The sequence below is a fragment of the Notolepis coatsorum genome (assembly GCF_963971535.1).
Source record: "Notolepis coatsorum genome assembly, chromosome: 7".
Taxonomy (NCBI): Eukaryota; Metazoa; Chordata; class Actinopteri; order Aulopiformes; family Paralepididae; genus Notolepis; species Notolepis coatsorum.
In genome coordinates, this window is record NC_140171.1 from 99,799,154 (window position 1) to 99,826,723 (window position 27,570).

The window sequence follows — 27,570 nt, forward strand, 5'->3', positions numbered from 1 at the left end:
CTCAGAGATAAGATAAAGAAAGGAGTTGAGGCTGAGTGGCAGGATGAGTGGGAAAGGGGGACCAAGGGAAGGCACTATTTCTCTCTGCAACCTCGGGTCAAGATCAAGGTGGAGGGATATGGGTCAAGGAGTGATAGGGTGAAGATGTGTAGACTGAGGCTGGGGCACTGTGGGTTGAACAGTAGCTTGTGCATTGTGGGCAAACATCCAGATGGGGTGTGTGAATGTGGAGAGACTGAAACTGTCGGGCATGTCTTCCTAAAATGTGAAAGGTATAGGAAAGAGAGGGAAATCTTTTATAAAAGTCTGGAAGAGCTGGGAGTCTCTTCCTTCTCTCTTAAATCATTCTTTGGCATGGATAATGAGAACCACCAGTTGATCACAGAGGCAGTGCTGACATTTCTGCATGCTTCAGAGTTGTACCAGAGGATATAGCGTTAGGGTATGTATTAGTATTGGACAGGCAAGAGGAGCAGAGAAGAAGGAGAAAGTGTGAGTTGAAGAGGCCTAAAGATGGAACACCACTAGTGTAGTATAAGAAATGAGGAGGGAAGAAATACGCCAAGAAAGAAGAAGAAGAAGAAGAAGAAGAAGAGATCATCAAAAGAAGTGTGGAGGGCAGTAATACGCCACGATGCGTCTACTCTGCCGGAAATTCAAAAGAAGAAGAAGAAGAAGTCTAAAGAAGAAGAAGAAGATCTCATTCTGCGTCTTGAGACAGGATAGATAGACTGTATCCTACAAAACACATGAAACACTAAAACCTGCATTTCTCAACCAAGGTGCCTTGCCTACCGTTTTGCTGTGGAACGGTGAGTGTCCACAACAGCTAGTTAGCTGTTCTACTTGAATACTGAATGTTAATATTGAATCAGACAATATTGAATACTGAATGTTAATATCAGACCATATTGTATGACAGTGAAGTTATTGAATCTTTTTGTAGTGTCTCTTTCCGGTGTTGCACTTTTTAGACGGTCCCTGGCTGCACACTTGCCTCAGCCGACTGCACATAGAGATCAATATTATTAATTGTACAGCTCCGAGGCCAGCTCGTTTAGGTGAAAATAAGGTTGTAGCTCATTGTCTACCTTACTACGATAGGAAAGAGGTGTCCTTTGTGTTTTAAAAACATTTAGCTTAAGAATTATTGACAGCGGAAATTCGAATCTGTGAATATCTTTCTAACTTTACCTAAGTCTCCCGATTGCGATACAATAAAGCAAGTCTTCATCACAAATCATATTCTCAAAATAATCTGACTGGCAGATATTATTGCTGGCGGACCTATTTCAGCCTGCGAGTCGCCTATTGCCGACCACTGAACTAGGATATCTGTTGGGTAACGTGCGTTTAGACAACACTATTTGGGACAGACCATATTAGGCTATTACTTCACATAAAAGATCATGTCTAAATGAAATGCACAAAACAAAAAATATATGTATCATAACGTTCCCCTGGTATAGATCTGTATGCATGTATTTATATATTTATTCATAATAACGTTATACATATTCGTTAACATTAGATCGTGCATGGCTTTTACATTGAAAAATGTACTTGTCACATGGTTCCGTTCTCCATTCTTCACATAAAAAACGAAAAACGAACTATCAAAACGTACACGGACCAAAATCGGTCCATTATTTACTCTTTTTTCATGTGATTTTTTTTTTTTTTTTTTTAAATGTTTTTATTTTCAATTTTCAACATAGAACAAGACATCACAACACAATACAATACCGTCAATAATAACAAAAATAATGACACTAACAACAGTAATAACATTACAAGACAGGCAAACAGAAAAGAAAAAAAGACAATGAAAATAAATAAGGAAATGACAATAGAAAATAAAATAAGTGTGGCTTTCACGTGTGCGCCTTATCTCGTGTGCTATATATATGTGTGTTCTACCTACCCATATGTGCGTGCGCTTTACCTATGTATACGTTTTATGTGTACATGCATATATGTGTGTTGTGAACGTGTGCGTATGACCGTGTATTCCCTAGTAGCCCAGAGTGCATGTACAGTACTACCGCAGCCAAGAGGACACGTACAGTATCAATGTAGTCAAGTGGGCATGTACAGTATTATTACCGTCAAGAGGGCATGTACAGTATCACTGTAGTCAAGTGGGCATGTACCGCATTACTGTAGTCAAAGGTATATGTACAGCATTACTGTAGTCAAGAGAACATGTACCGCACTACTGTAGCCAAGAGGACATGTACAGTATCAATGTAGTCAAGTGGGCATGTACAGTATTATTATAGTCAAGAGGGCATGTACAGTATCACTGTAGTCAAGTGGGCATGTACCGCATTACTGTAGTCAAAGGTATATGCACAGCATTACTGTAGTCAAGAGAACATGCACCGCACTACTGTAGCCAAGAGGACATGTACAGTATCAATGTAGTCAAGTGGGCATGTACAGTATTACTGTAGTCAAGGGTACACGAACAGCACTACCGTAGTCAAGAGAACCTGTACAGTATTACCGCAGTCAAGAGAACATGTATAGTACCACCGTAGTCAATAGGACATGTACAGTATTTACAATGCCAGTACCGTCAGACAAAACAAGGCAGCAGTGGGAGGTTACTGGTAATGGGGAAATCCGGCGAGTACAGTGGTGAATAGTGCAGGCCCAATATGTGACAGATAGGGGTCCCAGATCTCATAAAAAGTGTCCAACTTGGAATGCAGCATACACGTAATATATTCACAGGGGATACATTCCATTATGATATTGTGCCATGACCTTATTGACGGGACCTCGTCCTTGATCCAAAACAACAGGATGTTCTTTCTAGCAGCAAATGTCAACAAATTGAACAGTCTCTTATGTTTGGAATTGGTAACATGAATATCTGGGAGGCCCAGCAAAAGGCAGAGGGGATCCAGCTCGATGGGGGTGTGAAATATGTCAGACAGTACTTCTACAACGTCGTACCAGTAGCTCTGTAGTTTTACACAGGTCCAAAAACAGTGGACGTGATTTCCAATCTCTATCTTGCATTTAAAGCAAAGTGGGGACGTATTGGGATCCATTTTACTTTTACGGGCGGGGGTAATATGGATGCGATGCAATATCCTAATTTGGATGGCCTTGGTGCGGTTACAAACCGAGATTTTTTTTGCGTAGGTCCACGTATCCTGCCAGTCTGCATCTGTGATTTCTATGTCCAAATCCTCTTCCCAGGACTGTTTAGTAACATAGGAAGATAAAGATGAATTAAGGTTCAGAGTACTATAGAAGATAGATATTTGTTTTTTGGGGATCTGTAAGGAGAGGGCCTTCTCCACCTGCGAGGTGGAGATGTCAGTTAAAAGTGAGGTGTCCTTGGTGATAAACTGCCTAATTTGTAGGTACCTAAAAAATTCCGCTTTCAATAGACCATATCGCTGCTGCAGCTGTGTAAAGGACATTAGGGTCCGGCCATCAAACAGGTGGCCAAGATCGGTTATGCCCTGCTTATACCAGGTCTTGAAGCCGCCGCCGATTTGGTTTGGCTTAAAGTCGGGATTGTCTACAATCGGGGTAAGAGGAGAGGTCAGCTTGGCTCGGCCCTCCACCTTACGGACAGTCTTCCAGGCCTTGACGGAACATAATGTGATGGGGTTGGAGCACACCTTCCTCACAGACCTAAAGTCTTTGATAAATAGTAGGTTCCACAGGGGGGACTTAGATTGCGAGGATTCAACGTCCAGCCATATTGACAGTGGGTCTGCTCTGAACCAGCCGACCAGCACCCTAAGGTGTGCCGCCAGCTGGTAGTGTCTAATATTAGGTAGGTCTAGACCCCCATCTTCACTATCCATCTGTAATTTGGCCATTTTCAGACGCGGTTTCTTCCCATTCCAAATGAATGAGCTTAGCCAGCCTTCCAGCACCTTGATAACCTTGTTTGTCAGCAGCACTGGGATCATTTGGAGAGGGTACAACAGTCTGGGGAGTACGTTCATCTTAACGAGGGCAATCCTACCCAGGAGATCGGTAAGGGGGCCCATCTAACCAAGTCTGCCCTTATGGTGTCTAAAAGAGGGGGAAATTGGCCTTAAACAATGTATCATAGGTGGGTGTCACAAATACTCCTAGGTAAACGAAGCCGGAGGGCGACCAGCGAAATGGGAAGGGCTCGGGCAGTATCGGGATAGATTTGAGTGTCCCAAGTGGCATTGCTTCGGATTTGGAAAAGTTTATTTTGTACCCCGAGAAGGTTCCAAATGTGGAAATCATGCGGGTTAGACATGGAATTGAAGAGTCAGGTTTAGACACGAAGATCAGCATGTCATCCGCGTAAAGAGTGATTTTGTGCTCCCTCCCGCCCACTCTAATACCTGAGATCTCGGCTGACTGCCTTACGGCCTGTGCGAGTGGTTCTATGGCCATGTCGAATAGTAAAGGGCTAAGAGGGTCCCCCTGAGGGTTCCCCCGCTGCAGAAGAAAGTTGCTAGACCTAAGTCCATTAGTCAGGACCGCCGACATCCGCGAGTTGTAAAGAACCTTGACCCAGTCAATAAAGGTGTCACCTAAGCCAAATTCAGCGAGGGTTAAAAATAGATACGGCCATTCTACACAGTCAAACGCCTTCTCCGCATCGAGAGACAGAACCACCGCGGGGTGGTCTGTCTCACGAGTCATTTGGATGATATTGAGGAGCCGTCTCATGTTGTCGGTAGAGTTCCTACCCTTAATAAAACCGGTCTGATCTTCATTAATAATAAAAGGGAGTACTTTTTCCAGGCGCATGGACAGGATCTTGGAAAGCAACTTTTGGTCCGAATTGAGTAGGGCTATAGGCCTATAGGAGGCGCACTTCTCAGGGCATTTACCCTTCTTAAGGAGAAGGCAGATATTAGCCTCCCGTAGAGACTGGGGCAGTATCCCCACCTCAGCGGAGTGATTAAGCATTGCCAGCAGGGGATCTAATAGAATATGACCGAACTCTTTATAAAACTCGCATCCGAAACCATCCGGGCCCGGAGCCTTACCAGATGGCATTGCCTTAAGGGCGCCCAGAGCTTCTTCCTTCGTAATTGGGGCGTTAAGGAGCAAGTTCTGATCTTTCGATACCTTAGGGAGGTGTAACTCAGCGAAGAAGGCCTGCATGTCAGCGAGAGCACCATCGGGTCGCTCGGTCCTATAGAGTTGGGCATAGAAAGAGGCAAACTCTTTGTTAATAGTTTGGTGTCAAAGGACCTGACCCCGTTGGAGTCGGATATTGAGGCTATTACTTGGGTGTCAGCCCTTTTTTTCGCCAAGTTAGCCAGGCACCTACCCGGCTTGTCACCGTGTTCGTACATTCTCTGTTTGGCAAATTTAAGAGAATATTCTGCGTCCTGGATCAGAAGAGTGTTTAGCGCCGCTCTGGTGGCCGTAAGCTCCGTAAGCACAGCCGGGGCTGGGTTTGAAACATGCTGATTTTCAAGGTCGGCTAGTTTGGATTCAAGAAGTTTACATTGTTCATTTTTCTTGTGCTTCTTGGATGATACATAAGATATAATCAGTCCACGAGAAAAGACCTTAGATGTTTCCCAGAGTAGAGACGGGTTATCCGTAGAGCGAAAGTTAATTGAGTAGAACATTTTAAATTCCGATTCGAAATAGGAGACAAATATATCATCTTTGAGGAGGTATGGGTTGAGGCGCCAACGCCTCGACAGCACTCTCTCTTCTGACAGGGAGTAGACCAGATATATAGGGGCGTGATCCGATAGAACGATGCTTCCGATTGTGCAGGACGATACTAGAAAGAGCTTAGAGGAAGGGATGAAGAAATAGTCTATTCTACTGTTGCTCTTGTGTGGGCCGCTAAAAAAGGTGAACTTCAGTTCTGATGGGCAAAGGGTTCTCCAGACATCTGAGTATCCAGTGTCTTCGCATAGGGAGGTGAGCATCTTTGCTTGCCTAGAGGGGGGAGCCAGACTGGGTGGGAGTTTGTCAAGAGACGGTATGAGGTGACAATTAAAGTCTCCGCCCACAAAGGCGTTCTCAGAGGCCAGGCCATTAAATTCAGCAAATATCTTGGATAGAAAGTCAGGGGAATAGCCTGGGGGACAGTATACATTCATAAATGTCATTTCTTTACCCTTAAGAACCCCTTTAATAATCACATAGCGACCTTGGCTATCCACAGAGGAAGTTATAAGTCTAAAGGGGAGATTTTTATTGATCAATATGGCCACGCCCCTACTAAACGTAGAATAGTTTGTAGCAAAGACCTGTCCTACCCAGCTCTTTTGGAGTTTAGCAGTGTCGTTGGGCCCCATATGAGTTTCTTGTAAAAAAGCAATCGACACATTTTCCCTCCTTAAAAAGGTCAGAATCGCCTTCCTCTTAGCCAACCTCTGCAGGCCTCGAACATTCCAGGAGCAGAGCTTAAAGCTCTCAGAGTTAGCCGTAGCCATAGAACATTGAAGGGCGTGTAGGTGGGGCAGACCTGGGCAAGCCTGTGGGCATGTAGAATTCACTTAACCTAAACACTATGCACACGTATTTCAAGCCATACATAAAACACATAATAATGACATAAAAAACATATAAATGTGTGGGACCGGTGGGTCTTTCCCCAACATCACAGGGACTCACCAACATTTCCAGAGACTTCAAACCTACCACTCGTAGAACCATCTCCGTGGCCAACTGCCACATTTCCCTGTATACAAAAGTGCCTCAGAGTGTAAAGCAAACAAGAAAAAATCAATTGAACCATAAGCCAATAGTAAGGTCAACGGCTGGAACCCAGAACTGTCGGTAAAAGGGGGGGGGGGGGGGGTGTATTTGCCAGGCATGCTGCGACAAAACAGGCGCGCAGTACCACCACCAGGCCGGGAGGGGGCGATACCCTGTCCGCGAGACTGTTATCTCCCCTGACGCTGGTTCGACCCCACACAGTTATGCCTCCCTACCAGAGCAGGGCGCTGTGCCGGGGGCCGCCCGCCGCTCCCGCGAGCACATTGTCAGCAGCAAACATTAATGGGAGCCATGCGGGTTGCATGGACCGGTTGAGATTCAAGCAGGTGGCGCAGTCACGAGACCCCATCTCGCTCGACGTGTAATCAACAGTAAATGCATCCCGGTGGCAATGATCAAAAACATGGCCGGGAGCTGGTATATCGCGTAAAAGTCATAAGCGTGGCAGAAATATCCGAAACGGAATAGAATAGGTCCCGCTCCTTCCGAAACGTTAACAGTTAGCAACCCAGCCCGTGGCTATGGTCGTGCATCAGTACAACAGTCATATACAACATACTTGTCCCCCTCCTCCCCTTATGTCAGATAGCGAGAGAAAAATAAAAAGATAACTTTCCAGGCGAGGCCTAATGTCAAGTAGTCATCCATACTCACATATGTAATAAGATACCAAATGCGACCCCTTTCTGTGTGATAGCCGTAGCAGTATGCTAGCGGTCCATCGCTACTACCACGTCAGGATCTGATGAGGCCGGTGTCGGGTCCGCGTTCGGCTCCGGTGGAGCCAGCGTCGGGTCCGCGTCTCGCCCCGGTGAAGCTGGTGTCGGGTCCGTGTCTCGCCCCGGTGGAGCCAGCATCAGGCCCACGTCTCGCCCTGGTGAAGCCGGTGTCGGGTCCACGTCTCGCCCCGGTGGAGCCAGCGTCATGCCCGCGTCTCGCCCTGGTGAAGCCGGTGTCGGGTCTGCGTCTTGCCCTGGCGAAACCGGTGTCGAGGTCCCTCTGGGTCGGGTCCTCAGGAAGTCCACGGCGTCCTTGGGCGACGGTAGATGCAGCCTGCCCTCCTTGGTTCGGATGATTAGCCTCGCAGGGAACTGGAGCGATGGTTTAAATCCGCGCTTGTACAGGGGCCCCATGACATCACGGTATTGTGATCGTTGCTCGACCACCTCGGGGGGATAGTCTTCGAAGATAGCGACCGGTTTCCCTCTGTATGTCAGATTCCCTCTCCTCTTGCGAGCTTCCAGGATAATAGTCTCTTTGATCTTGTAGTGATGTAAGCGGGCAATTACGGCCCTAGGCCTGGAGCCTGGTGCTGGTCTGGGTGTTAGTGTCCTGTGGCAACGGTCAAGCTCCGGTGGTGTAGCGAGGACATCTTTCCCCATGATTTCCACCAGGACCTCCGCGAAAAAGACACTGGGACGGTTGCTGTGCAGGGATTCGTCCAGGCCCAGGATGCGTATGTTAGAGCGCCGATTACGTGACTCAACATCAATTAGCTTGTTTCTTAGCTTGTCGATGACTATATCCTGAGCTGTGCATCTTACTTCTAGCTCCGCCATCCTATCCGACCACCTATCCATGCCGTCCTCCACGGAGGTCAAGCGTTGGGAATGGTCTGCGATCTCCTGCTGGAAGCCGTCGAGTCTAGACTCGAGCGAGGCAGCAAACGTTCTGAACTCCGTGGTGAAGGCCTGTTTGAGCTCCTCCATTAGCTTAGCCATGGTAGCCCCATCCACAGGGGCGGCCTCGCTTCTCAAGACTCGTGCAGTCATCACACTCGTTATTTTTTTTCCTTTTTGGGTCGAATAGTACAGTCTTAGATATGGATGTTGTATATTAGTGGTTCAATCATCTTGAAAATTAAAAGAAAAGGCTTTTTAAAGTAAAATAAAAGTTCGGGAGCGGCAGCGTGGCTCAGAAACGTTCACATCCTTCCGACCCGGAACCGGAAGCCTTTTCATGTGATTCTGACACCAAAATACGAAAAACAGCTTCGTATTTCAGTTTTTCCCCGTTTTTTCGATTTTGGTTTCAAACGGAAATAGGAAAACACCTCGTATTTCCGTTTTTTCCCCTTGTTTCGTATTTCCGTTTGAAACGAAAAACGAACTATCAAAACGTACACGGAATGACGCTGATGACACAGTAGTGGTGGGCCTGATCTCTGCCAACGACGAGAGGGCCTACCTGGAAGAGGTAGAGAATCTGTCACAGTGGTGTCAGGAGAACTGCCTCTCCCTGAACGTCAGCAAAACAAAAGAGATGATTGTGGACTTCAGGAGGTCGGGGGTCAAGGACTACAGCTCCCTCAGCATCGACGGGGCACCGGTTGAGAGAGTGAACAGTTTCAAGTACCTCGGAGCCCACATATCCGAGGACTTGACATGGACCACACACATTGACAGTGTTGTGAAGAAGGCACGACAACGCCTCTACTTCCTCAGGCGCCTAAGGAAGTTCCAAGTCAGTCAGAAGATCCTTAGGAACTTCTACTCATGTACAATCGAGAGCATCCTGACTGGCAACATCACCTCCTGGTTTGGGAATAGCACTGCACAAGACCGTAGCAGACTACAAAGAGTGACACGTTCAGCCGAACGCACAATTGGAGGGGGGCTTCCCACCCTCCAGAACATTTACAACAAGCGGTGCAGGGAGAAGGCTAAGAGAATCATCAAGGACTCCAGCCACCCGAACAACTGCCTCTTTGAACTGCTGCGGTCAGGCAAGCGATACCGGAGTCTTAAGGCGAGCACAGAAAGACTCAGAAGGAGCTTCTATCCCCAGGCCATCAGGCTGCTCAACGAACAATAAACACTATGCAGCAACCATCAAATGCACACAGCACACACATCCACACGCACACACTCACTTTAAACAGGCAACTCACTGCAGCACCCACTTTACACACTTTAGAACACCTAAACACACTTTACACTTTATATTTATATTAGGGCTGTCAGTTTATCACGTTAATTAGATTAATTAATTACACAGCAAATGTTCACTTTATGAAAATTAACTCAAAATTAATTACAATTTTTTTTTTTTATCATTTTTTTTTATCATTTTTTTTTGTATCTCATTCATTCCATGAGAATGTAGAATACACATTTACAGACTTTTTTTTTTAATATGGTCCATTTGCATGTTCTTGGTATCTGATTCTAGGGACATCTATGAATCTCAGGGAATGTATTCCGAGTGTCAGAAATACGGTGCAAGTTGCACCCTTACTTACAATTCATTATGAATTGAAAATGGGGGACCCTGATGTAAACAAGACGAAAGTCTTTCTCTGGTCTGCATGCCCTTAACAATTGTGTGTATTGAGCCGTACTGTATTGTACCCATTCTGCAATCTGTTAATAACATTTTCATTCAATCAATCAATCTGCGCTGTGATTGATTGAATGAAAATCTTATTTTGAGTCAATTGTAATGAACCAAATGAGAATATCAATACATTTTTTTTTTATCTTTGACTGTGAATAACACCATGCTCAAATTGACCAGACCTGAAAAATCTAAGCAAATTAATAGATGGAAGATGATTAAACAGAAGGTTATGTAGATACAGTACTGAATTCTGCTATCTGGACACATGCAATTTGAAATATGATTATAGAATATAGAATATCAGGCATAAAATGGTTATGCGATTAAAATGCGATTAATTAGATTAATTAATTACAAATCCTGTAATTAATTAGATAAAAAAATGTAATCGCCTGACAGCACTAATTTATATTTATTGGTAAAGGATTTGCACTACAACTCGCACACCTTACTGTAAATTGTACCTCATCCCATTTCTGCTCTGCACTATATAGTATTGTATATTAGTACATTGCATAGTATATTGTATGGTAACTCAGTTACTTCTATTCTGCATCGAACATTGTACATATGTCTATACTGAACACTGTGACCTCTATTTTTACTTCTATTTTACATGCTATACTATTTTATTTCATACTATCTTGTCTAACACAGTCTCTGGAGCGAAACAGTAAGAAGCATTTTGTATAAAAGTATTCTGTACTTCTGTATGACAACTATTAAAGAAACTTGAAACTTGAGAAACTTGACCCTTCACTCCCGTCTCGTCCTCCCGTGTGTTCCTCTGCGGCGGCGGCGGGTGTGTTGATTGCTCCGGCGTCGGGTGGAAAGTAGGCACCCGAAGGGTCCGTGTACGTTTTGATAGTTCGTTTTTCGTTTCAAACGGAAAAACGAAAAAAATACGAGGTGTTTTCCTATTTCCGTTTGAAACCAAAATCGAAAAAACTGGGAAAAACTGAAATACGGGGCTGTTTTTCGTATTTTGGTGTCAGAATCCAATGAAAAAAAGGAGTAAATAATGTCCGTGTACGTTTTGATAGTTCGTTTTTTGTTTTTGATGTGAAGAATGGAGAACGGAACCACGTTACAAGTACATTTTTCAATGTAAAAGCCATGCACGATCTAACGTTAACGAATATGTATAACGTTATGAATAAAATACATAAATACATGCATACAGATCTATACCAGGGTAACGTTATGATACATACATTTTTTGTTTTGTGCATTTCATTTAGACATGATATTTTATGTGAAGTAATAGCCTAATAATATGGAAATAGCCTGTGTGGTCTGTCCCAAATAGTGTTGTCTAAACGCACGTTATACAGATATCCTAGTTCAGTGGTCAGCAATAGGCGGCCCGAAGACGAAATAGGTCCGCCAGCAATAATATCTGCCTGTCAGATTATTTTGAGAATATGATTTGTGATGAAGACTCGCTTTATTGTATCGGAATCGGGAGATTTAGGTAAAGTTTTTAAAACACAAAGGACACCTCTTTCCTATCGTATTAAGGTAGACAATTAGGGGTGGGAATCACCAGTTTCATCATGATACGATACGATATCGATTCTTTGGACAACGATACGATATTTGCCGATATCACAAAGTCTCTCACGATACAATACGATTAGATTAGATTCAGGTGCCTGCAATCGATATGAGATGATATCATATGCCCATTTAACACAATCAGTAACATTTAGATCAACTAAAAAAAGGTAACGAAAATATCATTTGACATTTGTATTTTTGAGCTCTTCCAGACATTTAAAGGGAAATCAATCTATTGTTTTTAATACAAATAGACCTCCTGTTCACTGTAAAGTGCCACGTTTTGATATATTGAGCTTTAAACTTTAAGCTCCATTTTTTGGAACTCAAAACTCACAACCTAAAACCCCTCCCTACCTCCCTCTCCCAAACCGTTCCTACAACAATTTGTTGATGTTGCATGATCATGTATAGGCCTACATTTATTATGTATTATATTGTTTATGTTTAAATAACATTTAAACATCAAACTCCTCTGACCTCATCTGGTCTTTCCAAAGACGCGCACACACACACACACACAGAAAGGGAGAATGCTATGCTGTAACGTCTACACACGCGGAGCTACTGCTGTTGTTCTTGGGCGGATATGAGACTCGCCACAGGATTTTCAAAATAAGAGTATCGATATGAATCGATCTTATTACATTGCATCGATCCGATTCGATCGTTGATAATTACATCGATGTATCGATCTGGATCGATGTATCGTCCCACCCCTATAGACAATGAGCTACAACCTTATTTTCACCTAAACGAGGCGAGCCGGCCTCGGAGCTGTTATAATACTAGGCGTGTTCGATTGATTGATTGATTGATTGAAAACTTTATTAACAGATTGCAGAATGGGTACAATACAGTACAGCTCAATACACACAATTGTTAAGGGGATGCAGACCAGAGAAAGACTTGTCTTGTTTACATCAGGGTCCCCCATTTTCAATTCATCAGGACATATATGACATACATGACATACAGATAGTCAGTACTGCTACATCTATACATTTATGACATACCAGATTTGCAAATACACTACTGTTTGTGATACAGAGGGAGTCAAGAAAATGGAGTATATACATTTGACGTAGAAACTGTACATTGGAGGAGGTTGGGTGGGGTTGTGTGGGGGGGGTTGGGTACATTGGGATATTGACAACCATACTGGGTAATTTACATTGGAGGTGGTTGGGGGGGGGGGGGGAGAAACACTGTATAAACAAGCAAAACTGTACATTGAGGGGGGGGGGGGGGGAGACACTGTACAAACAAGCAAAATTGTACATTGGACTATTGACAAAACCATACTAGGTAAATGACTGTACATTGGTGGGGGTTGGGTTAGGACATTTACAGGGGCCAGTTTTGAATTGCAGTCTCCCCTAGGTGTCCCTTGAGAGTGGTTTTGAAAGTGGGTAGTGATCCACATTCCTTTTTTTTTTTTTTTATATTTTTTTTTATTATTGCAAAACAAAAATGATTAAAAGTCAGTACTCAACACATAATGCATAATGAAACTAACAGTCAAGGTGGTTAAAATTACATGCAAGTACAGAAACAAGACAAAAAAAAAGTCTATAATAATATTTTAACCGTATACAGTGTATATCCAGCTAAATTAACAATTATACAAATGCTTATATAGGACATACCCCTAATACCTATTTTCTAAAACCCTACACACATATGCTCCAGCTCGAACCCCCCCCTCCCGGACCCCTCCTTGGATAGTACCCCCATTATCCCTCACTCCTAACCAGACACTACCATTATAAGCTAGCTTTTATTCTCTCCACCACTTCTACCCACATTGACATTTTGGATTCGTTGAGACCCAGAATTCTTGCTGTAGATATTTCTTGATATATCACATCGAGATATGTAAGAGACCAAACTTTCCGGCAAATTTTTTCCGGTTGAAACCAGCGTGATGCGATCAGTTTTTTAGCTACTGTGATACCCGATAAGACCAATCTCTTTAGCTGTGGATTTACTGCAAACTCAAAAACATCATTTAAAAGCAATACAGAGGGGTGTACTGGTATATTCCAAGATACGAGTTTTGATAATTGATGGGTCACATCTTTCCAGAATGCCTTAACTGGTGGGCAGTCCCAATACATGTGCATAAATGTCCCTTCGTCTCCATTTGTACATTGGGAGCATTTTGAGTCCTGTTTCAGGCCCATTCTGTTCAGTCTTATAGGAGTCAAGTATGTCCTGTGAATATAGTTAAGATTGATTTGTTGATGGTCCGGGTTCCTTGATGTAAGACGGACATTTGCCCATGCTTCTTGCCAATCAAAGTCACTTTCCAGGTCTGGAATATCCCTCCTCCAGACAGTGTCTAGTTGAAGGGTTTCATACGAGGACGTTAGTAATTGATAATAAAAACCTGATACAAAACCTCCCAATGTTTCTCTTTCATAGAAAAATTTGTGGTATCTGTGGTGTTCAACTGGTATGTGTAATGGAACACCGTGAGACTTCAAACATAGGCGTAACTGTATGTAAAAAAGCCATGTGGACTCGGTGAGGTTAAACTTTGTGCATATTTCTCCATAACTACAGAAGCCCTGGTTATTAAAAATATCCCTAATGAGTGTATGCCTTGCTCTTCCCATATAGGGAATCTTATAGGACGTTTTCCCATTAAGAGTGCATTGTTATTGAATATGGGAGTGTGATTATGCCATTTTTGAGGGTTAGGGTATTTTTTTTGTGTTTCCCGCCATGTTCGGATTGCATGGGTAATTATGGGGCCAAATTTCCGCTCACAGTGCTTGATTGGAAGTTTAGTGTGTGCTATGTCCTTCAGTCTCTGTGGGGCTACTATGTTTTCTTCCAATTCTCTCCAAGATACCAAAGCCTGGGGATCAAACCATATTGTCAATGGTCTTAATGTGAAAGCCTTAAAATATTGTAAGAAATCTGGAACTGCCATGCCACCGTCTGCTTTATTTCTCTGTGCGGTGGATCTTTTTATGCGAGGTGGTTTGTTATTCCAAATAAATTTGTATGTGGAGGAGTGTAATCTTTTCCAGTAGCCCTCTGGAGGGGGTAACGGTAGCATTGAGCTGATGAAGTTGATTCTTGGTAATACATCCATCTTAACTATTGATACCCTTGCCTGTACTGAGTTTTTAAGTTTTGCCCACCTGTCCAGGTCGTCTTTGATTTTGTTCTGTATTTTTGTGTAATTGTGCTTCACCGTTTGTCTTATGGTGGGAAATATTTCCACACCGAAGCATCTAAAATGTTTTACCATGGGTATCGCACCTGGGAGGGTTGTGTCTTTTTTTGCATGGATGTTAAGTGGAAGGAAAGCCGGCTTCGGCCAATTTATTTTAAATCCCGATAAATCACCAAAGTTCTCTATCAACTTGAGTAGATGAGGCAATGTGGTGTTGGGGCTTTGCATGAACAATATTACGTCGTCCGCATATAAACTAATTTTATGTTGTGTGCCCTTGATTACGATTGGTTCTATGTATTGGGATTGTCTTATATATTGTGCTAAAGGCTCTAATGATAGATCGAATAGTCCGGGACTAAGAGGGCAACCCTGTCTGGCTGAGCGTGATACCGGAAAGATTTCGGAGATGAATGTGCCTGTTGTAATCATGGCCGATGGGTCCTTGTATAATACTTTAATCATATCTGTAACGGCCAAAATGGACTTAATGTGCAATGGATTTATGTGACCAGGGGGTGGCGCTTCTTTTATATAAGCGTCAGGTACACCTGTAGGAGGAGGAGTTTTGACCCGGAAAAGGCAATGGTTTTTGACCGCACGTACGACGCAGGTATCAGGTCGAAATGTTTGTATCCAATTAGGTATCATATTCATTATCATTTAATCAGTTTAAGGAACAAAAAACAAGGATATTCTGTTTGCACGGTGAAGCAAATAAATATCATTTTCCAAGAAAGCTGCCTGCATTGTGTCATTGGGACAAGGACTGTTTGGTATGAGACCAGGAATATAACGGCGCGTCAGCCAGTCTAACTGGGGATCAAGATTTCTCAGTAGCTCCGTATAAGACGGGAGCTCCTTTAATAATATCAATGAATCCTTTTCCTAACCCCATCCTTTCTAATACTGCCCATAGAAACGACCATTCCAGCCTGTCAAATGCTTTCATAGCATCCAGGGATAGCATCGCCTTAGGTGTGGTGTCCTCTTTGTCTGCATCTAGTACGTGCAGTATTCGTCTTATGTTATCATTGATCAGGCGACCTCTTATGAAGCCAGTTTGGTCCGGATGAACTAAAGACGTCATATGCTTTTGCAATCTGATGGCTAATACCTTAGAGTACAGTTTGACATCGGTTCCGAGGAGGCTTAAAGGTCTGTAACTACCGCACTCGGTGGGGTCTTTGTCTTTTTTGAGAAGGACTGAAATGAGTGCGATATTGTGGTGTTTATGGAAGCTCCCCTCCTTGACTGAGTATAAGATCATATTTAGTAATAAGGGTCCAAATATGTCCCAACAAGAAAGGTACATTTCTGATGGGATACCGTCTCTTCCAGGAGCCTTACCATTTTTCATTTCGGATATGGCCTTCTTGAGTTCCTCTAATGTGATCGGTGCTTCTAACTGTTTAGCGTCGTCCTCCGAAAGTTTAGGGAGAATAATTTGATTAAGATATGTGTCCAATTTGTTTTGATCAAAGGTCGTTTCTGAATTATATAAGTCGGAGTAGAATTCTTTGAATGTATCGTTTATTATTTTGGGGTCTGTTACAAGTACTTGTTGTTTTCTAATGGCAGTTATATCTGCAAATTTTGCATTAATTCTTAATCGCATGGCTAATAGGTGACTAGGTTTAGAACCTTGGAAATACTGCTGTTGTCTTGTGCTGCGTATTTGCATTTCCGATTTTTGTCTGTATATTGCATTGATCTCTGTTTTTAGAACGTTAACTTGATTTTCTAGTCTAGTTGAGTTGTTGTATTTTAAAGAATTAAATAACGTTGAGTAAAGCGTTTCCAGTTCAGACAGTTTTGTGCATTGATTTTTGCGCAATATGGAGGAAAATCTATCCGTGAAATCCTTGATCATACCCTTTACCGACATCCATATTATTCTGGGGTCTTGCACCGCGTTTGCATTCTCCCGTAGGAATACTGTGAGAGCTTCTTTGAGTTGTGTAATGAATTCCTTGTTGTTAAGCAGCATAGTATTAAAACGCCATCTTGGGGCCCGGGAAGATAGTATACCAAATGTTGCTTTTAGGATTAAATAACAGTGATCTGAAAGCGCATTGGGAATCATTTCCACTTCATATTTATCAAATAGTCTCGGGGATGCAAAGACATAATCAATTCTGGATAATGTGTTATGTCTCGCCGATCGACAGGAGTACTTTCGGGTCGTGGGATTAAGTGAACGCCATAAATCAATTACCCCTGTAGTCTTTGACCAATCTTTTAATGCTTTAGATGAATTTTTTTGTTCGCTGGAAAAGGCGAGGTAAGATTTGTCCATCCTTGGATTCCAAATGGCATTAAAATCTGCACCTATTATAAATGAGTACTTGGGATGGTTTAACATTTCATCGGTTAGTGAAGTGAAGAAACCCACTTCGTACAAATTTGGGGCATATACCGCTGCCAACGCTATTTTCCTGTTATGTACAATCCTAGCTATAGTTATACGCCCCTCAGCATCCGACCATACCCCTTTTAATTCAATATTTAATTTACGTCTGACGACTATGGCTACACCTCGAGTTCTCGTACCAAAAGAAGAGTGACAAATATTATGGTATGTGTTATCCGCTAACGTATCTATGTCTTCCTCTAAAATGTGCGTTTCGCTTAGTAGAGCCACGTCCACATGTTCTTTTTTCATCAGTGTGAGCACGCTTTTGCGTTTGTGTTGTTTGTTTATCCCACCAGTGTTCCATATCATTATATTCAAACTAGCCATAATCTATGCATGTTTTTGTGTAGTTTTTGGTAATGCTTCTGGAGTGCGAAGCTACAATAGATGTACATCCAATTATTGATGTCCCGTTGAGAGCCGAGCTTAAAAACATATATATATACAAATAAAAATCCCCTATTTTCCCCTCACCCAGAGAGTCGTACAGGCCTGTGTTCCAAAAACACATCCTCCGCGTATGACTTTCTCCCTTAGTCCACCGGATTGCCCAAACTGAGCATTGTAATCCTAATCTTCCTATGCTAATTGCCATAGGATCTAACATTTTCATTCTAATACAATAGAATGTCGCTTTTGGTCTTGCACCTTCCCTTACTGTAATGAAATATTGTGAAAAATGAAAAAAAAGAGAATAAACTTTCATCGACATATTCACTTGAACCCTCTACTAACATATGTAGGAAACATCAGGAAAAAGGAAAAGATTGTAGAGAAATGTTGACACCTTAATGTGAAGAACAATGGAAAAGAACAATGTAAGATAAAAGAAAGAGAGAAAAAATAGAAATAATAAAAAAAAAAGATAAAGATAAGGAGTGAGAGATAGAATAATACTCATCGTGGAGAAGCCACTAGAACCGAATTGAGTGATTAGATAAAATAGAAAAACAGAGCCTTTTAGAGCTTCAATGTGCCAGTCTCTTGATCAGTGGAGTGATTACTTCAATTGTTAGAATAACCTTGTTGTGTTCATACGTTTAGGTGTGGTTGACTTTTTAAAGTATTATTAAGGTCTGATTGAACTTCAGTCAATTGATTATATGCTATGTTTATACACACTGGATGTTTAATGTTAGAGTTGCAAGCCTTCGTTGTCATGGTGCATTATATTCTAGAAGGTTGTAGAATACACTAGTACTAATAGACTGTTGTTGTGTTCCAGAATGATCTAAGTGACCCAGGGCAGTCGAGCGATAAACCCAGAATATTCCAGATTGTTCTTATTGCCAATGATATGTTCTTGTCTCCCCGGAGACCAGAGGTCTGAAATTATAATGTATTACGAATCGTATTATACACAATACGCATTGGTGTAGACGGCCTGCATATCATCTGCTACTTTTGATGAACACAATAAAAGTCATTCTAATACTGATATACACAGAGAAAGAGGGAGATGAATCGGCTTATCTGATTTCAGACAGTGTCGTTCTGTCCTGGGGGATCTGCTCCATATCGACTCCAATATTCCTCAGCCTCTTTAGGTGTGTGTAATCCAATCCTGCGGCCGTCCCTGCCCACGATCGATAACAGCGCCGGGTATGTTAGCCTTGGTCTGTGGCCAGACTTGAACAATTTTTGCATCACCTCCTTGTATGGTAGACGTCGAGCGATGGCGTCTTTGCTTAAATCTTCGTAGATAAATATTGAATGATCACCATGTTTCAGCTTCCCACGTTGGATGCGAGCAATTTTGATGATGTCATCTCTTATTGATGTCTTCCGCAGAGTAACAATGATGACTCTTGGCCCGTTGTTTCTTTGCTCCCGAGAACCGATTCTGTAAGCTTGGTCCACTTTCGGCACTGTGTTTAGAAAGTTGTTACCCAAAATCACTGATAGCACTGTTGGAAAGTTGTCGTCTGCGCTTCATCGAGTCCTACAATGCGGATGTTATTTCGCCTGTGGTAGCATTGGGTTTCGAGTAGCCTCTCCATCGCTTCATCTTTAACCTCTTGTATTTTCCTCCGGCATGCTTCTTCCACCCTTTCTATCTCTTTTGTCACCTCTGTCATGCCAATGCAGATGGTGTTCTCGTTCACTTTGACTGCCCGTGTAATATCTGTCACCGTATTCTCCACTGTCGTGATTCGCTCGGACTGTACAGCGACCGCTTTCTTAACTTCTTCTAATTTAGCATCGATGTGATCGAGTTTTGCATCGACGTGTGCTTTGAATTCATCTTTGAGTTCCTCGATGTGTAATCTGAAAGCGACCATCTGTTCTTTCATCAGGTTAGTCAATGAGTTGAAATCGGGTGGTGTGATTGTACTGCTTGTGTCAGTTGGTGGTATAGGTGCAGTGACGATGCCGATGGATTTGTCTGCTATTATCTTCTCAAAATCAACTGCTATATCTCTCACGGAGCTTGTTCCTGTCGCTCCTGTTATGTTGACAACTATTGTCTCCCTGTCGGGGACAATAGTCGATGGTCTCGGTGTATTCTCCTCTTTATTCTCCTCGTCGGGGCTTGTCGCCAACGGATCTGTATCCGCGTCGCCTTGAACGTTTCTTCTTGATCGTGTTTCAATCTGCGCCGCTGAAGTTGCCGTATCTTGTTTCTTTCCCGTCCTTTCCTTATCCTTAACCATGTTGTCTTTTGATATAGTTAGTAGAAGGTCTTATCAATACATACGATGTGGTCTAATCTCTTTTGGTATTGTCCAAATAAGGTTTTTAAACGAAATTAACGTTAACGGGAGCGGAGCTATTGCCAAATGCGTGCACTACATGTTGCAGCTAAACCGGAAGTCCACATTCCTTTACAGCTTTGGGTAGGGCGTTCCACATTGATGTGGCATAATTGCGAAACGTGTTTATTCCCTTATTTGAGCCGAATCTGGGTTTAACATGATTTGTGGCGCTCCCTCTGGTGTTGTGATCGTGGTATTCACTGACCTTTGGGAAGTATTTTGACATGTACATGGGTACCTTGGTCGTGTAGTGTATCTTGTAGACCAGGCCCATTGCAAGTTGCTGTACTCTGTCGTCTACTCTAAGCCATCCTAGGTTGTCAAAGTGGGCAGGGGTGAGGTGGGTTCTAGGAGTAAGGTCAAGCAGTAGTCTGACCAGTTTGTTTTGAGATGTTTGTAATTTTGTTTTTAGCGCCTTTGAGGTGCTTTGGTACCATGAGGTGCAAGCATAGTCGTAGTACCCTTGAATGAGCGCTCCTGCCAGAGTCTTCAGGGTATTCTTGTTTACCAGAGAGGAGATCCGGTACAAGAATCGAGTTCGTTGGTTGACTTTTTTTATTACATTGGATGCCATTTTGTCACAGGAGAGATTAGCCTCTAGGATGGAACCCAGGTAGGTAATTTCATCTTTCCTTGTGACAATATTGTCACCCACTGTAACTGAGAAGCCGTCGGTCTTGCTGAGTTTGTTATTTGAACCGAAGAGAATGGACTCTGTTTTGCCCATGTGTAATGATAGTTTGTTATCAGCGAGCCATATGCAGATTTTGCCTAGTTCCGAGCTGAGGGTTTTTTCAACCTGTAACTTGTTCTTGTCAGAGACCAGCAGGGCTGAGTCGTCCGCAAACAGGAACAAGTTGCAGTCACAAGCTGACGACATGTCATTTGCATAAATTAGGAACAGTAGCGGTCCTAGTATGCTTCCTTGTGGAACACCACAGCTCACTGTGAGGGGGGGGGGGGGTAGGGTACCGTTTACCTCCGCCATCTGTTCCCTCCCCTCAAGGTAGGATTGCATCTATCCCATCTCGGGATAGGCGGATGCAGATCTGCGCAGGTTTTACTACGGCCTCGCCAAGCGTGTTCCATGACGGTTCGAATGTTGTCCGACTTGCTCTGAAAATCTGACGAGGCGAGGCGCGGAACTCTCGCGGGAGCGAGCCACGCACAGCCTTCAGAGCGAGGCTCCACAGTACCTCTCACTCGGCTGCTCCCGGCTGGGAAGCGACTTGCTACGGTCGCGCAAAGCGCCTATTGGCTCAGAAAAGTTGTCAGTCACCAGCCATGTGACAGCCAGGGAGTTATGAGACGTTTGATTGATTGAAAACTTTATTATGTTATGCGTTATCATCATATCATCATGATAAACTTCAAGCTGTCAGACACACACATACACACATGCGTCGTCTGTTTTGCCTCAATACTGTATATATAATTCTGTTTTGCCTCAATATACACAGTATACATATATATTGATGCAAAACAGAATTATTCAGCAGTGTGTTGTGTGTGTGTGCGGCCAGGAGCGTGCAACAAGATGGTACATACATTATGGTATATGAATAGTATATTCCACTATAGCAGTATATGGTGTGCTGTACATTTGAATCTGATCTAATTTTGCAGACGGCCATCGCATTATAATGAGCTGGACAGGTGTGTAATGTGTGTGTGGTGACGTGAAAGCGTATCTGCCATGCGAGACTAGGCGAGAGGCTCTCGTGAAATCGAAAGTGTCCGCCTTTTTATCTCCTCCCCCGGCTTCACTCGGCTACTCTCGTCTACTAGTCGAGGCAAACCGAAATCCATCTCGAACAAGCCTAAGGTTGTAGCTCATTGTCTACCTTACTACTATAGGAAAGAGGTGTCCTTTGTGTTTTAAAAACATTACCTAAATCTCCCGATTCCGATACAATAAAGCGAATCTTCATCACAAATCATATTCTCAAAATAATCTGACGGGCAGATATTATTGCTGGCAGACCTATTTCGGCCTGCGGGCCGCCTATTGCTGACCACTGAACTAGGATATCTGTATAACGTGCGTTTAGACAACACTATTTCGGACAAACCACACAGGCTATTTCCATATTATTAGGCTATTACTTCACATAAAATATCATGTCTAAATGAAATGCACAAAACAAAAAATGTATGTATCATAACGTTACCCTGGTATAGATCTGTATGCATGTATTTATGTATTTTATTCATAACGTTATACATATTCGTTAACGTTAGATTGTGCATGGCTTTTACATTGAAAATGTACTTGTCACGTGGTTCCGTTCTCCATTCTTCACATCAAAAACAAAAAACGAACTATCAAAACGTACACGGACATTATTTACTCCTTTTTTTCATTGGATTCTGACACCAAAATACGAAAAACAGCTCCGTATTTCAGTTTTTCCCCGTTTTTGGTTTCAAACGGAAATAGGAAAACACCTTGTATTTCCGTTTTATTTCGTTTTTCGTTTTTCCGTTTGAAACTAAATACAAACTATCAAAACGTACACGGACCCCGAAGCCATCGTTGCATCCTGTAGTGCCAGACCCAGTCGTCGCGTCTGGCTGGGTCCGGGGTTTAGCTGCACGTCTCCCGAAAGTAGCAGGATAAGGGACAAAAAAGTATTTCGGTCCATTCTGCCAGTCAGGGAGGGGTCTGTTCTTTCTTTCAGGATTAGCCGAATGTTGCATGAACGGTCGCTGTCCCCACGGCCAGGTGCTTATGCTCCGTGCCGTTTTGAAAATAGAAGTCGCTGTGGACCTCCTTTTCTATTTTTGTTCTTCTCTCCTCTTCTGTCTGGTTGTGCTTCATCGTTGAGTAGAGGTACGAATCCGTTATCCAAAACATAACGAGGAGAAAATGTGCGCAAAATCTATTTTGCTTGCTGTATTGACGATGGCTCCGGGAGCTCAGGAATTTGCGACCGCTCATGGCTGTGCTCTGAGATTATGAACAAAATAACAACTGTACAGTATTTCATCCAAACTCACTCTCTCTCACGAAATATAATGTGAGTCAGGCCACTTTTTAAACGGGGGGTCTGGGGGTCCCCCACCAGGATTTTTTTTGTTACAAAGACTTAATTTCCTGCATTCTGGTGCAGGAATTTTTACACTTTTACCCTTTAAATGCCAGTGTTTGTGATGGGCATCACAAATTATTGTAAAAAAAACACAAAAAGTGAAATATTTTCAATATATCAAATGCAAAGTAGATTTTTCTGGGGTGGATTATTACAGGCATGTGTCAATGATTAGCAACAACACTGATTTTGATGGATTTTTAGTTTTTTGTAATGTCAGATTTAACAACAACTCTTCAGAAAAGTGGGAGTATTTAATTTTGTATCTGACATTACAAAATAAATTTTAATCTGGTGCTGAAGTTGAATAAAAGATTTATGACTGTTTAGACTGCATTACTCTCTGTCACAGTGATCTCCTGGTTGTTCCCCACTTAGGTTATCTAACTATTGCGCCGCCGCAACTAGAAACACTGGCCTGGCCGCGTGTATATCTTCCCTAACGGAGTTGCACTTCCGCGTTCGGTTTGCGCAATCTGATTGGCCACTGAGGTTTTTTTCAGCGCCAATCGCGTTACTCCTAACAATCGCGCCAGCAGGCTGTTACCCTAACCTTAACCAACTAACCCTAACCTTAACCAACTAACCCTAACCTTAACCAACTTCGAAAGAGAGCGAATTCGAAAGAGTCGCCAAGCTTAACCAGTTTGTTAGGAGTAACGCGATTGGCGCTGAAAAAAACGTCAGTGGCCAATCAGATCGTGCAAACCGAACACAGAAGTGCAACTCCGTTAGGGAAAATATACACGCGGCCTGGCCTGCTTCTAAATTCAGTGGCATGACTGCGGACAAATTTTTTTTTTTATATTTATTTTTCTTCTTTTTTTCAAGTACCACCAGCAGGGGGCATAAGTACCACCGGTGGTATGCGTACCACAGGTTGAGAACCACTGTGTTAAACAATTTGTTTAGATCATAGTGAATTGCATTGATACATTATCTGCTGGGTATTAAAAAGTCTTTAAAATTCATAATTGTCAATCATACAGCGATAGACTCACACAGTTATAGACCTAGAATCACACAGCAATATACCTAGAATCACAGTGATGGACCTAAAATCACACAGCAATAGACCTAGAATCACACATTCCTTTCCATATATTCCACCTTGGCCTCCTTTTCTTCTTCACTCTGACAGAATGTCTTCATCCTTACCCCGCCATGTCATCTGGGAGTCTGAGGAGCTGCTAGCCTACCTCCACCCCTACCCGTGGACCGTGGGCGCGGCCATCCTGGAGCAGAAGGCCCCGGGGGAGCCAGGCGGCAGCGTCTTTCACCTGGGAGAGAGGGAGTACCTGGGCATGCTGTTGGGGGCCAGGGCCGTAGGGTGGTTGCTGTGCGAGAGGCTAGGTGTACGCAGGTGTGCCATGGTCACCAGGCCTCACAGAGACCGGCCTGCTCAGGTGTGTGTTCATCTGGTGCTTCTAATAGTTGTGGAGAGACTGGTTGCATCTCATATGATGTCAGGTCGTTTGTGACATTTACAAATGTAGAGCGAATAGTTACGTTCTGGTTGTCTCGCATTACTAGAAGAGAAGTGAGCAGCTGGACTTAGCAAAGGAGAGTGACCAGGATTCAGTCTCATCACCAATATGCTTTTAGATGCACTACATTGGTTCCCTGTCTCTTTTAGAATTGATTCTAAAGTTATTTTACTTGTGTATAAGGCCTTACTGTAGATGACTTAGCACCGTTTTACATCACAGAGTCTCTGCTGTTTTACACCCCTTCAAGAACACTTAAATGCACTGAAGCAATTGTTTAAATTTTCCCTAAAGTGCCCAGCAGAAAAATTGTAGAATCAGCTTTCTTTTATTATGCACTGAAACTGTGGAACACTCTATCTAAAGAAATTAGATAGGTGGGCTCAGTGGAGCTTTTTAAACAGCATTTGAAAACATATTTTTAACTTGGCTTTTAACTGTATTTAGTAACTCCTTTTGTTTCAATCATTTTATAAAAAGAAAAAAATCTTCTTTATTTATTTGATTGCTTATGAAATGCAATTTGTCTACTGAGTCCTGCATTTTATTATTAATTAATATTTATACATTTTATTTTTTGTTTTGTCAAAGCACTCTGGGCTGCTTTTTATTGCATGAAAAGTGCTTTATAAATTAAAGTTTATTATTATTATGCTCTGAATTGTCATCCACAGATCAGTGTTCTCCCGTTGCACGGCCTGGATGCAGAGTGGCGCCCTCATCTGGCGGGAGAGGAGGAGTACAACCCCTACGACCCAGGCTACTGCTCCTCCAAGAGTGGCCCTCGCTGGACCGACCCCGCTCTCTCAGAACTCCAAGGCAGAATCCGGGCCAAGCTCCCTGCCCCTGAAGCGCCGCCCGACCTCACCTTCCTGGGGGACGACGACGCCGACCCCGGCCTGTTTTCCCGTATCGTCCGCGGAGAGGAGCGGCAGTGGCGCTTGTGGGAGGATGACGCCCACGTGGCCTTCCTCACTCCTTTTCCCAACGCCCCCGGCCTCACCGTGCTCGTGCCGCGGCAACCTCTGACCTCGGACATATTCAGGCTGGAGACGGGGGATTACGAAGGACTGGTGTTGGCTACTTTGCACGTGTCGAGGTTACTGACAGAAGCGCTGGGTGCTTACGGCGTGGCACTGATCTTTGAGGGGCTGGAGGTCGACTATGCCCACGGCAAGTTGATACCCCTGCTTCCACCTCCACCTTCGGGGGAGGCGGAAGCTGCCGCTGACCCTCCTCCCGCGCGGTGTTACAGCACCTATCCCGGGTACGTGACCTCAGAAGACGGTCCCGAGGCAGACCCGGCGAGTCTGAGAGAATTACACACGAGGATTACTCGCACATTAATGTAGTTTGACTTGATTGTTTTTCGACGTGTTCTTCAGTGATGTAATCGGAGGACACTGAATTCTTGTGTTGTTAATTAAAGATAAGTAAAACGATGAAGATAAGTAAAATATAGCAGTAGGGATTACAATAAGGATTGATATTCTTTTTTTATCTACATAATTAAATGTATCTGAAATTAATATAACAAAACTCAATAGTCTTTTGGTGAAGTGACTCAATGGCCCACTTTTTTTTTTAATTACCTGTTGTCTTTTATGCCTGAATTCCTTTCACTATAAACTTTTTAAACCTATATTTAAACGGTTTATTTACAACCTTTATTTACCCAGGTTAGGTTTTTAATAACCTTTATTTATCCAGGGTAGGTTCTTTATAACCTTTATTTACCCAGGGTAGGTTCTTTATAACCTTTATTTACCCAGCAAGGTTCTTTATAACCTGTATTTACTCAGGGTATGTTCTTTATAACCTTTATTTACTTAGGGTAGGTTTTTAATAACCTGTATTTACCCAGGGTAGGCTCTTTATAACCTTTATTTACCCAGGGTAGATTCTTTATAACCTGTATTTACCCAGGGTAGGTTCTTTATAACCTGTATTTACCCAGGGTAGGTTATTTATAACCTTTATTTATCCAGGATAGGTTCTTTATAACCTGGGTATGTTCTTTATAACCTTTATTTATCCAGGGTAGGTTCTTTATAACCTTTATTTGCCCAGGGTAGGTTCTTTATAACCTTTATTTATCCAGGGTAGGTTCTTTATAACCTTTATTTACCCAGGGTAGGTTCTTTATAACCTTTATTTACCCAGGGTAGGTTCTTTATAACCTTTATTTACCCAGGGTATAATAATAATAATAATAATGGATTGGATTTATATAGCGCTCTTCGTGACACCCCAGTGACCCCAGAGCGCTTACAGAGTCCATTATTCGTTCATACAGAGTGTAAGATTCTGATCAAACTGGCCAGTATCACGTCTTCGTCTGTTTGGCTCTCCATCCAATTCCTCTGCGTTGTGTACTTTTAATGGTCCTGACGTCTCCGATACTGGTAGATAAGATCCTTATCTTCCCCCGTTAGTGCAATCCATAAACCATAATACTTCTCCACTTCCGTAAGAATTCGACACTTCGACACTGTGAGATACCTTATGAGGAGAAGCATGGTTTTATTTCTCTAAACAGAAACCTCAGCTCAGATGTTATCAGATGTTATCAAATTGTATCGTCCTTGAAGAGTCTATTCTAATGATCTCTCGGTGTGTTCAGAATTGTCCTTTTGTTATTCAGTCCAATAGTGGTCAGGCCTGGTCGTTAGCCTGAAACCCTCCTCGTGTTAGCCGAAGCTACTGTAATGATGATGTGGCATTCTCCCTTTCCCCCCCCCTCCGTGGTGGAGGAGGAAGAGTCTCTCCTCTGTGTGATCTCAGTCCTACTCGCTCTCGGTCAGATTCTCGTCTGCCTTACACCCGGAAACACCGTCCGACTTATAGATGTTCGTCGTCGCAACGACGGCCCCGCCTTCTGGTTGTCATGCGACGTGTTGTCATGACAACTGCATAACCTTTAACACTAATAAACTCACGTTTCATTAAGATGAACCTCTCCCTCCTGGGCCTACAGTACACTCTTATCTGTGTTCTTCCAAGGAATGCAAAACAAAACACC

The 27,570-nt window shown here is 43.0% G+C and overlaps 1 protein-coding gene across 1 annotated transcript in view; it reads left to right on the forward strand.

Annotated features, from left to right (window-relative positions):
• LOC311232666 (replication factor C subunit 3) overlaps positions 1 to 26,116 on the forward strand; it is a 158,264-nt gene extending 132,148 nt beyond the window's left edge. The window contains exons 2-3 of the mRNA XM_084319534.1: positions 24,203 to 24,467; positions 25,223 to 26,116. Of these exons, the coding sequence (XP_084175660.1) occupies positions 24,203 to 24,467; positions 25,223 to 25,900 (943 nt within the window). The 3' untranslated portion in view covers positions 25,901 to 26,116. The remainder of the gene's footprint in view (positions 1 to 24,202; positions 24,468 to 25,222) is intronic.
• The last annotated feature ends 1,454 nt before the right edge of the window (positions 26,117 to 27,570 follow it).